The sequence below is a fragment of the Alosa pseudoharengus genome, unplaced genomic scaffold (assembly GCF_046254945.1).
Source record: "Alosa pseudoharengus isolate Yale_2024_CS ecotype anadromous, Long Island Sound unplaced genomic scaffold, YU_APseudo_1.1 YU_APseudo_1.1_scf_13, whole genome shotgun sequence".
NCBI classification, from domain to species: Eukaryota; Metazoa; Chordata; class Actinopteri; order Clupeiformes; family Clupeidae; genus Alosa; species Alosa pseudoharengus.
This window is the reverse complement of record NW_027468598.1, coordinates 17,308,379-17,323,072: the sequence shown is the minus strand read 5'-3', so window position 1 is coordinate 17,323,072 and position 14,694 is coordinate 17,308,379. Positions and strand designations below refer to the sequence as shown.

Here is a 14,694-nt window from a genome sequence, read left to right as displayed (position 1 = left end):
CTGAGTTTGACAACACAGGCTTTCTGCAGCTTAGTCACCTATCCGCGACGAGCAGGCTCTTTCTGCGTTGTGGTTCACTAAAGGACTCCTTTTGGGAGTGCTGCTGTCTCTCTAGGGTTCCCTTCCAAAATCCCTCCACTGTGGAGGGGAACCTCCTGTGAGATTATGCCCATAATCTGAGCCCAATCTAGACCCTATGTGATTATCTGTGACTGTTTGAGGCTAACGGTTTGAATATGAGCTATGTAAACCCATGTAGGCCTCCATCATTTTCATTGGATTATGCATTGAAGCACACATAATGGTCCAGGGCTCACTTTTTGCACAGTATGTTGCATTGTGATACACTTTGTGTGTCCCGACGGGTTAATGATGCTCCCAGAGTTATGACTTTTTGTTGATCATATTGAGGGACCTGAGGCCTGTTTTATGGGGATAAATAGCTGATGTACAGCCTGCATCATATCTTGAGATTAGCTGGAGTCTGCTTGGGTGCGGTGTGCTAATCATGCTGACGGAGAGGGGATGAGGTCCTGTCCAGCAGGAGGAGCTCCCTCAGGTGCCCAGGAGAGGCGTGGGGATATGCGGGCAGACGTAGGCGAGGGTGGGGCTGCGGCAGTGGTCGTCACTCGGGGCACCTTACAAATAGCCCTGACCAATCACCCTGCCCCACTCTCAACAGCCACCCTCTGCATCAACTCAACAGGTCAGTCCTTGCATTGACTAATTAAACACACTCACAGACAGACATTATGATGTGACAAAAAGGGGTTTTCCAGTCTTGGATAGTACATCAATGGATATTGATCTGTGTGTTTAGGTTTGTTTTTGTTAAAAACAGAAATACTGTGTAGTTTTGGTCACAACAAGGTCCCTGAGGCCTCTGGCCATGATTAGTGATATATTTTATTGCTTAAATAAGTGAGATGACAAGATGTATATTGACACATCAGCTGTTATGGCACTCTTAAAGCTTATGGGTCTGTGGTTGATACATTTGAAAACTTTTGCTCTTGAAAACTTTTGGAGTATCGTGGAAATAACTTATCTGTAAATTATCTATCAGGTTCAGTGAGTCAAGCTTAGCTAACAGCTTCACTGTTATTATCTTTGGTGTTATGCATTGTCTGACCCTAGATAGTAGCTGTTTGTTGTTGAAGCCTTGAAGCTAACAACTGTCAATTATGCTATAAGGCTAATTTCAAACCATACCCTGTTGAACAGTTCTTTCCCATGTCACTTTTAATGCAGTCAATGAGAAGACACAGGGGCAGCAAATTAATTCTAACATCTGTGTACTGTGGAAAAATAATGTGTATGTTTGTATGTAGATCCTCCAGTGGTAACTTCATACACCTGTGTTGTTGGTGTATAAAAAGTAGACACCATGAGTCCTAAACATGTTGTCTTCAAGAAGCTCTCCAGGGACAAGTCTGTAAGTAGGCCAGTACAACTGCTGTTTGAACTACTGTAGAATACACACAAGTCTAGTGCCATTTGGTCAAAAACATTCTTTGAGTGAGAGGAAATCTCACCTTCACCTATCTGTATTGGTATAGGTGGGTGTTTATATGGCGAAGAGAGACTTTGTGGATCATTGTGACTCTGTGGACCCTGTAGGTGAGTCTAAAACCAAGTGAGGAGATGATTTCTCTGTTGTAATTGTTCAATATATGCCATTTTTGTCTGACTGTACTGTATATTTATCAGATGGAGTTGTATTGGTCGATCCGGAACAAGTAAAAGGCAAAAAAGGTTTGTTTTACTTCATTTTCGTCTTTTAAGAAGTAGGCTACTGTGAAAAAACTATAGGACAACTAACTGAGTGTATTGGACACAGTTATTTAGGTTATTTCCTATATCTCTGTCGCCCCCTAGTGTTCGTGATGCTATCATGCACGTTCCGTTATGGGAGGGACGACATGGATGTGATGGGTATAGGATTTCGGCGGGACATCTTCCTGACTACGCGACAGGTGTACCCGCCCCTTGAAGACAGGGAGCGGAGCACACACACCCAAATGCAGGAGAAACTCCTGCGCAAACTCGGGCATGATGCCTATCCATTCTTCTTCGAGGTGGGCATGTATAACAACTGGCTATAACACCACAATAGTCCAAATCACTACTGTTCCTTTTTACATCCTGCAAGCCACCGCAAAGTACAAGATGAACGTATTCTCTACATTTTTGATCAAAAATCCAGAATAATAATGTATTGATGTGTGTCTTTTTCTTAGTTTCCAGACAACCTGCCCTGCTCAGTTTGCCTTAAGCCTGGATCCAATGATGTTGGAAAGGTAAACATGTCTTCCAGTCACCAGACACCAACCATCCCAATCATTCTCACCTTATTGTAGACATATTCCAGATTTACTGATATTATAGTCAGCGAGTCTGTCCTGAATAAGAAATTAGATATATTTAAAAAGGCTATGTCTAAATACAGTTATGAAAGCCTACTCTTTCATGAGCCCAATATCATGTACTTAAAGTGGAGTGTGTATGGAAAAAAAATCACTTGGTTTTTCCAGCACTGTGCAGTGGAGTTTGAGGTGAAGGCTTTCTGTGGAGAAACCCAGGATGAGAAGGCCCAAAAGAGGTACATGCTTGTTTTATAATTAGAGGATAGGAGTTGTTGATGGAGCTAGAAACATGTCCACTCCCTGACACATATTCACTAAACATCTCCACACTTCTGACAGGAGCTCAGTGCGTTTGGCCATTAGGAAGATCCAGTATGCCCCTGAAGCAGGTTCAGAGCCCCCTGTTGGTGAGACCACCTGTGAGTTTGTCATGTCTGAGAAACCCCTGCACATGAAGGTCCAACTGGACAAAGACGTGAGCCTAAACTCCATCATAGTCACTCCTGACCTGACAACACTGAGACAATCATGCACATAATGTAAGCTGATTGGCTGTAAGTAAAATATATTTCTGCTTGAATCCTCCCTCTGCAGACATACTACCATGGGGAGCCAATCAACATCCATGTGGACATTAGCAATAGCTCTGCCAAAGATGTCAAAGACCTTTCCGTCTCAGGTATAACGAAGGGCCATCGTTTTGTCACTAGATGTTTATTTTGTATATTTTTTTATTTGTTTGATTTTGTGTCTATAAGCAATAACATCATTAACATGCTGACTGTGCTCCACAGTGGAACAGGTGACCCAAGTGGTGCTCTACTCCAATGACAAATACGTGAAGTCAGTGGCAGCGTCTGAGGAGAACAAGTGAGTGATAGACACACACTCTCTTAACTCTACACTCTCAGCTCTCCCTCCATACTGCTCATACACTACTACGGTACATTTAATACTATGAAAGCGTCATGCTTTTATACACATGCAGATTAAGTGGTCAATGTATTCCCTGTGTAATACTATCATAAGCCCACTTGATTCCCCTATTGTCGGTCTAAGATCATTCACTATCTGTGACGTTATGTAACAAAGCAACTATGCATCTTAGACCTTAGACCAAGATGAGTTTCAATGTATATGAAATTATATGGTATATGATTACGCTGCTAATAGCAGCACCATGTATGACTTCAGATGATTTTTTGATGTAAACAAGTATTACTATTTAAGCTTTATAATATGAATACATGTACAGTATATGGCAATAAACACAGCCCTTCACTTACAGAAACGTGATTCCTGCGGGCACCTCATTTAAGAAGAGCTATACGCTCGTGCCACTTCTGGCCAATGCCCGCGAGAGGCGGGGGCTGGCACTGGATGGCAAGCTAAAGCATGAGGACACCAACCTCGCCTCCTCCAGCATGTGAGCACATTTTCAGCTTTTTAAGGGAAATGTACGCATATATGTACTGATGTGGTCTTGCTTTATGTTTTTTTTTAACTATTTGACCTTGTGTTCTCTCTGTGTGTGTGTGTGTGTGTGTGTGTGTGAGTGCAGTGTGAAGGAAGAGGTGCTGAAGGAGGTCCTGGGGATGCTGGTGTCCTACAGAGTGGCTGTCAGAGTGCTGGCTGCAGGGTGAGTAGCATAGCACAGAGAGAAGAGAGGGAAGAGAGAAGAGAGGGAGGAGAGAAGAGAGAGAAGAGAGAAGGCATCTTCATTTGAATGATTCTGCTATGTTTCAATTGATTTCTCCCGTTTGTTTTGTTTTCAGGTTAATTGGATCAAGGTAGACATTTTTCCATAAGCTTATTCATACAACAACATTCATACAATGTTTACATACACATTATATCAACAACAATCATACAATGTTTACATACTGTACATATTATATAACGTAAGATTATGTGATTGCTTATGAGATGACGAGTGTGTGTGTGTGTGTGTGTGTGTGTGTGTTAGTGAGGTCGCTGTGGAGGTGCCATTCCGACTCATGCACCCCAAACCTGACCCAGGTAAGCCCCTCTAGCTGTCACACATATGGTAATTGATGTGTGGATGTCAACACTGCCTTTCTAGAACATGCTGCCTTCTCTACAGTGATCCCTCTTGGATTAGTGCCACATTTATATACGCGATGTCAGTAATCTCCCGCTGACACAGAGTGGACATGTCAAATGGTCTGCTGATTGGACACAAACCCATTCTCAAATGCCTGCGCAAGGCCAATGCATGTAATCAGCTTGTAGCCCTGCTGACCATTATAAATCCCTGAGAGAGACTGCTATGTGCTTTACTGTAAAGACTTGCCCTGTTTGCTTTAGTGCAACCTACTTGTCCTCAGTGTACTTCCTTCCAACCAGTGTAGGGCCATAGAACCAGGGTACAATGAATTTGAAATGAAAACATTCTTCCTCTGTTTGAATTTATATTGATTCCCTCTCTCTCTCTCCCTCTCTCTCTATCCCTCTCTCTCCCTCTCCCTCACTCCCTCTCTCTCCCTCTCTCTCTATCCCTCTCTCTCCCTTTCCCTCTCTCTCTCTCTCCCTCTCTCTCTCTCTCTCTCTCTCTCTCTCATCCTCATGCTGCACCCTTGTTTGTGTTCTCCTGCAGAGAAAGAGAGGTGAGTGTTGTTCCCGGCCTGGATGAGTTGATGGATAGAACCTGTTCCCGGCCTGGATGAGTTGATGGATAGAACCTGTGCTCATTAGTTAGCCTCACATTTCGCTCAGCGTTTTTGATTACATGAGCACAGCCTGTTTGGCACATTGTGCCCGTTATGTCGAAATGTTTCGGATCACAATGGTAACAGCGGGGCACAATGGCGAGTGAAGGACATAGGCACGCAAGAAGGCAAGCTGAGCTAGTCATCCCTTTAAACGTGATACCGTCCTTTCTTGCGAGTCCTCATTTTTTGAGCCATTGTCGCAAGGACAGGGATCCACTGAACTGGGTCGTTATATAAGGTGCGGGATAGGGCATATACATGCAGGCGCTGTCTCTGGAGACTGAGCAGGAGTCTGTCTGCCTCTTGTGACAGTCTGTTTATTATCTCCCTTCTCATCTCCTCGTCTGGCTGACACCTTCACTTGTGTCTGCACTTGAGGCTTGTTTTCCTCAAGCTTCTTCCAAATATCTGATTGTGTGTGCATGGAAAGTAAGGGAGAAGTATATGAATACGGAGCCCAGGAGGTGTCATTGCAAGATATTTTTATGTATCATTTTACTAAATTGTGGTCCTATTTTAGTATGTTGTGTGCTCATTTTACTAAATCGTGCTCACGCTTTACTATATTGTGCGCTCAATTTACAACAATTAAAATGAGAGCACAAATTAGTAAAATGAGAGCACAATTTAGTAAAATGAGCACACTAATTACAGGGTTCCTACGCGGTATGGAAAAGTATGGAATTTGTATGGATAAGTATGGAAAAAAGGAAAAAGGGTATGGAGAAATATCTGTAATTCCAGACTATTGCAGCTACAGTACTAATCACTACTCAGGTCATAATGAACCATTCCTGTTGTGTAGCTTAACTGTCAGTCCACATTGCCAAGATACAATTTTATGAGGGTCCTCAGAAAAAAATCTGATTTCTGAGGCCTCAGCCAGCAGTGAACTAGACTCTATCATATGTAGGCTAAGCTGTATCTACGGAAAACTAAAAATGTGAGTGCACCTTCCAACACAGCACTTCCTCAACGAAAATGATCCAACAATGGGCAAGTGTGAGTTTTCTGATATATAGATAGCTATAGATCTAAAATGGCAAAATGTGTGCAGTTCTAGGTCTTATGGTGCTCATGTCTTGTCACAGTTTTCTATATATTAGAGTATTAGCATACAACATAGTAGCATATTATATTACATTAAAATAACATTAAAATCATTTCTTTAAATTATAAACATTGACTTTGCACTTTCCCCATTGCTGAAATTAGGGCTCTCAGTCAATGAGCACTGTGTCTCATGCATTAACTAAAGCTGTTGTGTGGCATATGGGAGCGTTCGACTGATGATCGTACTTAGGAGGATCTTTGTCGTAGAATTAAATCAAAAAGATTTTGCCTCAATAAAGAAATAGCTTTAAGTAGACTTCAGACTTTTTCCATAATTAAAATTTTGGGCCTTATTTTTTTGTATCTTTGAGGACAAATCCCAGACATTGCGGTAATGACATTTCCTTCTGACTTAAAGCACTGTATGACAGGGGTGTCAAACATAAGGCCCGGGGGCCAGATCAGGCCCGCCAGCAGGTTTCATACGGCCCCCAAGAAGTTTTGAGTGGGAAAGGAAAATTAGAAAAAAAATATCACATCCAGTTGTCTTCAACAAAGTGTAATAAGCAACATCTCTATGATATGATAAATTGATAACCTAGCACTACAAACCATTTTCAGGAAGGAAGAAGCAAAAAAACTAACATGGAAGTAGAGCATTTCAAGAGAGAAAGAGCAGTATATGACAGCAGTACATTATTTTTACTTGTTTGCTCATAAGTGATATCATCAAATAACACTCTGATACCCATGCAGAAAATGATGACAATGACGGCCCACCACGAGGTCTCATTCCAACAAATCCCACTACTTAATATGAGTTTGACACCCCTGGTCTATGAGCTCCGCTCGGTGAAAACAAAACCTTGTGGTTGTATTTATTCATTGAAAACTGTGATGCGCCAGATAGAATGGCAAAAGTGTTACAGTCTGAAGTTGATGACAACTGGATTGAGCGAGTACAAATTGCCAGCTGGCTCATAGAAAAATCACCTGACTAAATGGACGAATATTAAGTGTTTCAAGATTATGATCAGAAAAATCTGGAACTTTGGAAATTGGAATATGGAAAAAGTATGGAATTTTTAAATGGAAAATGTGTAGGAACCCTGTAATTAGTAAAATGAGCACACATTTTCTGGATATATAGCCTACCAAAAAATATCTTGCACCTCTCTAGGGTTCCGTATATGAGTGATATGCCTTTATCTGTATATGTTTGTGGTTCGGCTTAAATGTATTGTGTGCGTCCGTGATCAGTGTGTCTGTTTATGTGTGTTCGCAATCGCATCCATGTGTTCGTTCATGTCTATGTGTTGTGGTGTCTGTGTGTGTGTTGGATTAGTTTGGTCACACGTGTTATTTGTCCCTGCAGTGAGGGAGATCTTGAGTTTCAGGAGTTCAAGCGCGTCTACCTGAAGGGCATCATCGGGGAGGAGGAGGACTCCCCTGCCGAGGGCTGAGAAACACGGGCACGGGTTGGGGCGTGGGGGTGTGGGGGTATCAGGCACAGGAGCTCGGCATCTTCACCTGGCGCACCTCACTGCCCCCTCATCCCCACCTCGGACAGAAAGACGTCGACCGTCTCAGGAGTCGACCTAGAAAGGAGTCTGCTGAAAAACAGTCTGGACCTGCTGAGAGTAATATGCTTCCATAGCCAGCTGTAGAGCACATGGTGTCTAGTTAGCCATAGGTCTAATACTGTCTGACGCTCAGCAGAGGTTGATGGTGTGTGATCCACAATAAACATCTTGGGAGAGAAACGTCTTCATTAGAGGGCCAGAGGTTTTTGGACAAAGCAGCTGGTCTTATTCACCATCCTGCTGCAGCCAACCACACCCCAGAACCTGAATAATGGGCAGCCGTGGCCTACTGGTTAGCACTTCGGACCTGTAACCGGAGGGTTGCCGGTTCGAACCCCGACCAGTAGGCACGGCTGAAGTGCCCTTGAGCAAGGCACCTAACCCCTCACTGCTCCCCGAACGCTGCTGTTGTTGCAGGCAGCTCACTGCGCCGGGATTAGTGTGCTTCTCCTCACTGTGTGTACACTGTGTGCTGTGTGTGTTTCACTAATTCACGGATTGGGATAAATGCAGAGACCAAATTTCCCTCACGGGATCAAAAGAGTATATATACTTATACTATACTTAAATCCTTCCATAAACAGGATGTACTACAGTAGCCCCCCACCCCCACCATCCGTGACAGTGGTTGAACATGACAGATGTTGTAGCGTGAAGAGCCATAGGCTCCCGTATGTACGCTGTGCGTTATGGGTTTTATGTTTCTCCTGTATGAAGGCCTCTTTGTCTGTCCCACCATCACAGCTACACAGCTCCATATGCGCTGATTTTTTCCAGACCTCTTTGAAAGCAACACCAAGCGAAATATTCCCATATGCGCTATGTTCTATTTTAGACAATACCCTCCCAGTGGAGCACGCCACGTAGACCTATTTTAAGGCTTGTAGGAGGTTCTAGGCAGAGTAAATGGATTTGTGAATGTATATAAATACTTATGGACATCTTGGACATTATATACTTAGTTTGGTACTTCACTCGAAGAGGAATTTCACATAGGGCTCATGTATTGTAACTGAAATGTTTCTTCTTTTCTTCAAAAAATAGTGTACTGAAATTGTTGACATTCATGATATAAACTATTTGATTACTTACATGTATGTTTGTATTTTATTGGGTTGTAACTTGTGTAATGTATATAGAGATGAAACATCTTTCATCCCATCTGTAACAGTACCCCAAATATAACTAGGAGACATTTGGATCAATAGTTTATTTATCAAGGACGAACAATGTACAGAGTAAAACATTAGAACAGCTGAATTGGAATCAACTCATGCAGTGTGTTTTGGAAGGTGAGGCATCGGAACTGTAGCTATCCAGCATGAAGCCAATAACAAGGCTCTAATACAGACCAGAGGACCCAGACTCTCAGGCCTGTTTCTCTGCTTCTGTTTCCTCTTCATCACTGGGTCACATTACCAGCAGAGCCATAACAGCACTTCCAGGACTTGGAGGGTACTTGTGGGCTACTCCCATCAGAACTTGACCTAATTGCAGGCATTCGTCCCTATGTGACTTTTCCCACCCTCTTTATGGGGTACGCCCTCACTTCCTCTATGGATCCCCCTAATGGGGTCCTGCTATTCAGACGCCAGCCTTTTGGGAGTGGGTGGAGAGACAGAGAGAGTGTCTGATGTCCCAGGACATAGGCTCTAATCACTTTACAAAAGGACAGGTTCTAAAGGGTTTTGCCAGGAGACAAGTCCTACTGTGGTCCTCAGGGGAAACCTACACCGTTGAAGGAGATGCAACAATGAGGTGCTAATCAGATTACAATGCAAACACTAGTGATGGGCAAATGAAGCTTTGGTGAACCACTGAACCACAGCAATGTGAACCTAGTGACACTAGCTAAAAAGCAAAAAGATGGCCGACATACATTTTTCAACATAAAAGTCCTTAGCAAACCAATATTTTTGGTTACATATACTGGTTTGGGTAAGGACTTTTATGTTGAAAAATCTACATGTGGCAGCCATATTGGATTTTTTCATTAGTGTCGCTAGCTTCACACTGCTGTGGTTTAGTGGTTCACCAAAGCTTCATTTGCCCATCACTAGCAAACACACTGACTCAAACATAGCTTACAACGATGGAGTGACACAGCATGGGAAGAAAACACGCACATCAGATTATAGAATGAGAGAATGACTGAGTACTTGTCTTTTGACAGTAGTGCAGAGCTTAGCAGAGGGTAGTATCAAAGTCAATCTAAGATATAATCTATGACAGATAATTAAAACTCATTAAATCAGTAATATATGAATGTTTGTGCAGTACAAGATCTAAACCATTCTGGAACGTCCTACTAAGAAATCGGAAAGAGGTATGGATGGTTGTTTTGAATCACGGTGGGAATATCATTGAGGATGCTGTCAGGAAAGTTGGTGGTGGGAATGTGACTTCCAGAGTGCTCTGGGAGGCTTTAGGGGGTCATGGTCGGGGCGGCCGTGGTGGGCATCTCCAGCTCTCCCCAGTTGTACTCTCCCTTGATAGGCTCGGGCCAGAAGTCTCGGAAGAGGGCCACGTCGCAGTTGTCGGGGTGCAGCAAGTAGCCGGAGAAAGTGCTGCTGGCCTCGTTGCTGGTGTACATGCCGTTGGTGGTGCTGTCCTTCACCTGGAGCCACACCAGGTCCCCTTGGTTGAGGTGCAGCACCACTGTCTGGGAGGCCGTGCCCAGCTCGGCCGGCTCCGTGGTCTTCACCACCGGCTGGAAGTTGTGGAAGAGGCCCACCTTGAGCACGCGGTTGTACACCGTCAGGTGGTAGCTGAAGACGTAGGTGCCGTTGGCGGGCACCGTGTACATGCCCAGCGAGGGGTTGAAGTGGCCCTGCATGTTGTTGAGCACGGCAGGGAAGGGGACGGGCTTGTTGGGCATCGGGAAGGGGTACGCCAGCGCGGCGGAGAAGGCCGACTGGACAGTCGGGGTGCAGGGCCCGGGCATGCCCGTCATGCCCATGTCTCCTTGGTCACCCTTGGGGCCGGCGGACCCCTCATCCCCCTTGGGACCCTGCTGCCCCTGGTCGCCCATCTTGCCTTTAGGCCCCTGGGTGCCGGGGGCCCCTGTGTCTCCATCCTGGCAGTTGCACTCACCCTTCTGCCCCTGCTCACCCTTTGGTCCGGCGGGCCCAGGCTTACCGGACAACCCCATGACGCCCATGTCGCCCTTTATCCCCTTTGGTCCTGCCACCCCAGCCACCCCAGGCAGACCTCTGGGTCCAACAGGTCCAGGAAGGCCCGGTTCTCCGGCAGAACCCTGCACAGGCTCGCATATTTCAGGGCACTCTCCGTCATCCCCCTTGGGTCCCGCTAGGCCTGGAGGTCCAGCTACACCAGCGTCACCTTTATCACCTGAAACACAGTCGGAAAATGTCATCTCTTTTGTCAAAATGGATAATCTGCCCAAATAATGTAAAAAATGTATAGAAGAAAGGATAATATTCTATTCCATTCTATGTTTTAGATGATTAGAACGTTAACACTTTTCCTGTGGTAAACAGGCCAAGCTTGTGTGTGTGTGTGTGTGTGTGTGTGCGCATGTGTGTGTGTGTGTATGTGTGAATGAGAAAAGGAGAGAGAGAGAGAACCACAGGTGCAAACTCACCTTTGAAGCCGCGCTCTCCCTTGTCTCCGGTGAATCCCACAGGGCCTTTGTCTCCTTTCAGACCCTCGTCTCCCTTCTCACCTGTGGGATAGGGCCAGGTGTGGGAGATAATGGGCACAGGTGAAATGTGCACTCAGGTGAATACAGATGCATTCAAATAATACACACCCAATGCACATTCAATCCGATCACTGTTCTCATTGTATGATACTACCCATAATAGCCATGTTTACAGAAGGTCTTCATTACAAAGATTTTCACAATCATGCCAAACACAACATGACCTTTCATTCTAGTGCCTTAAATAAATTACCTACAACATATTTACCACTAAACACGATATATGCAGGTATGTTTTCCAGTATGAAATCAAACCTTTTATTCCTGGTCTGCCCATGAATCCTGGACGACCTTGGAATCCTGTGAGCCCTCTCCTTCCAGGGCTGCCGGGTCTGCCTGTAGAGAGAGAGGGGGGGGGGGGGGGCTTAGATCAGAGACACCACCACAGAATAAAGGGCACAACTAAAACCCATACACCCAGCTAGGACAGGAGCATCTACACTGGAGATTTAGTCAAACTGATCGTCCACTCATATGTAGTGTTGGGAGTAATGCATTAAAAAAGTAATGTAATTACAGTAATGCATTGCTTTTTGCTGCAATGCAGTAATGTAAGGCATTACCGATACAATTTCAGTAATATTTTACTCGGTACAATTCTCAGTAACTGAAGTTACTTTGCTTTTTAATCCAAAATTGAGAAATGCTCAATTGGCACCAGAGAAGATTATCCAAGAATTTTAAAAAGTCATCTATGCTGGTCCTGGAATTTGATTGCCTTGTTTAGATGACTGTAGAAAGGGAATTTGAGTTATCTCTGCCATTCATGCAACAGAACTAACATGGTTAGGCTATACTTCTCATTTCAAGCAGTGAGAATAACTAAAATGTTGCTTTTACAGACAAAGATCGTAGCCATTATTCTCAAACTATTTGCATTAAGTCTACACCACTGTAAGTGGAAGGAAAGGCAACCAGCAATGATGAGAACCATTTAAAGTCAACATACAATTTCACTATGGTTTATTATTATTAAGTTGTGAGTGACCTTTGGCCTTTGGGGCCTACATTGTCCCATGAGCCATAACTGCAAACATTATATTGTTCTTTTGTTAGCCTTAAGCCTAGCTCAGTCATTATGCCATACCACATCACCTCTTGCCGTGTAATGAGCTGCATTGAACACATGAAGATCTATTGAGAACACCAAATCCATATTTCCTGTTATTTTGGTGAAAGTAATGTAAACGTAGTGTAATGCCTTACAATTCAAAGACAGTAATATTGTAATGTAACAAATTACTTTGAGATGACAGTAACAAGTAATAAATAATGCATTACGCTTTTGAAGTAACTTGCCCAACACTGCTCATATGATGATGCATATGATGATGCAAAGAATATTTCGGTTGATGTGATAATGTGCCTATAATTCTTTTTCCAGGTCCAACTGGTCCCAGAGCCGCTCATTTTTCTCCATAGACAGTAAAAGAAATGATTTTTTCCTGCTATTCAGAGAAACAAATTGTCATCCTACTACTCTCTTGCTGCCACAACCTAAAAAAATCCAGTTTTTCGCAGAGGCCTGGACGATACCCTTGATCATATCATCTGGCTGCACAGCTACACTAATTACTCAAACTCTAATTAAATAATTGTTAGAGTTAATCAATTTATTTTCGATCGATTACCCCTCACCAAAATGAAGGTGATGGTAACAAGGTTTACAGCTTGTGAAAACCGGCTGGCTGCACTAGCAAACGTTTATGGACGAAAGAGCTGTTGGGCCCGTGACGTAGGACTTGACAACTGAATATAAGTCAAGTCTCACACCTAAGTAGACAGCTAACTCAACACAACACTCCACAAACACTGACCAACGGCAACACATAAATCAACTATGGGAGTCCCACCCTGCAGGCCGAGGTCCCCTCTCTCGCCCTTGGGCCCTGGGGTGCCCTTGCAGCTGTGGCAGATGCAGAACCAGGGCACCTGGTCGGCGGTGGGGGGCACGGGCGAGTTGAGCAGCATCTCGCAGTAGCTGGTGTCAAAGTCGCCGGTCATTTGCCCCATGTCGCCCATCATCATGGAGTCGTTGGAGGGCAGCATGCGCCCTCTGTCTATGTTGTAGTCGGTACCTGGGGGAGGGTACGGAGGGGGGGTCATCGCTGAGCATGCTGCAACCCCCAGCAGCAGAGCCACAAGGCTTCTCATAGTCTGTGGAGACACAGTCAAGTTGAAGAGAATGCTTGAGAATGGAGCGCTTGACTGTTATTTCTCTTTCATAGTATAACCTTCTGACTGCTATTCCAGAACTGAAAGTAAAATCATATAAGATCAATCCCACTGGCACTCTAAAGTTCATGCAACCTCAACAGAATATATTTCTGGGTCAGTTCATAAATAGTTATTTGACATGTAAATAAATATCACATAGGTAATAATAATACATTATAATGACCTATGTGATATAAATCCAAAGCATAAAAACATTTTGTTTGTTTAACATGGTCCAATTTAGAATTAATGGTCTCAAGCATTGCTTCATCCCAAAAAATCTGGTTTGGGCCCCAACTCATCTTAAACCCCTGAGACTGCTAAAACCAAACTCATACTTAAACTACATCCCCACGTTAGCCAGCAAATCAGCCAGTCCACCCCCTATCAGGTCAGTGTCCTCAGTCTTACCGAACCACATGTGAATCTCGTCATCTTCCTTCAGGTGAGTCAGAGAGCATAGCCTGGAGGGGGCCAGAGAACTCCTCTTATACACCTGTACATTCCAGCGCACTCCGCCCACACCAGTGTCACTGTCACAGCCGTCTGAAAGGTGGAGGAGCGGTGGTGGTGGGAGTTCTCCTTTGTCAGGTGGCCAAAAAACTAAAAAGGGGGGGCCTTCTGCTCCTACAGTATATCATTTTCACAGGTGCAGATGACCTCATTAGGCCTGAGAGAAAAAACAAAACTAATGAGAACGGGCATTTTGTGAACGGGCACTTTGTGAAGGTGATATAGCTGAAGTGAGCGCCCCTGACCACACACAGGTAACCCGAGAGGGCCGCGGGTCCCCATGGTGTGATTTCATTATTGGGCCCAGAGATGGAGAATGCCCAGGTGAACCAGTCGAGGCCATACACATCTCTTGTGAGCAAAGGTGATGCCTCTTGTATACACAAGCGTTTGTTTACTCATTTTTTTCCCGCCCTCTCCGTTGAAGGAAATTAAACTTTGACGAGAGCCTCTTTGTTTGTCTCATGAGTTATTGCATAATAAACTCTACGTGGTCACATCAGGTC

At 44.3% G+C, this 14,694-nt stretch overlaps 2 protein-coding genes across 2 annotated transcripts; one reads left to right on the top strand and one right to left on the bottom strand.

Annotated features, from left to right (window-relative positions):
• The first annotated feature begins 1,387 nt into the window (after positions 1-1,387).
• Positions 1,388-4,399, top strand: sagb (S-antigen; retina and pineal gland (arrestin) b). The gene is made up of 13 exons (XM_076281539.1): positions 1,388-1,435; positions 1,560-1,620; positions 1,711-1,755; positions 1,879-2,078; positions 2,241-2,300; positions 2,535-2,602; positions 2,706-2,841; positions 2,961-3,045; positions 3,161-3,236; positions 3,655-3,792; positions 3,928-4,005; positions 4,142-4,156; positions 4,333-4,399. The coding sequence occupies exons 1-13, from the start codon at positions 1,388-1,390 to the stop codon at positions 4,397-4,399; spliced, it is 1,077 nt and encodes a 358-aa protein (XP_076137654.1).
• Positions 4,400-10,025: 5,626 nt separating this feature from the next.
• Positions 10,026-14,470, bottom strand: LOC143121331 (uncharacterized). Its single transcript, XM_076281688.1, has 6 exons — positions 14,434-14,470; positions 14,087-14,221; positions 13,312-13,536; positions 11,714-11,794; positions 11,339-11,419; positions 10,026-11,085 (listed from the first exon to the last, which is right to left on the bottom strand). Exons 1-6 carry the CDS (start codon positions 14,468-14,470, stop codon positions 10,160-10,162), a joined length of 1,485 nt encoding a protein of 494 aa, XP_076137803.1. The 3' UTR covers positions 10,026-10,159.
• Between the last annotated feature and the right edge of the window lie 224 nt (positions 14,471-14,694).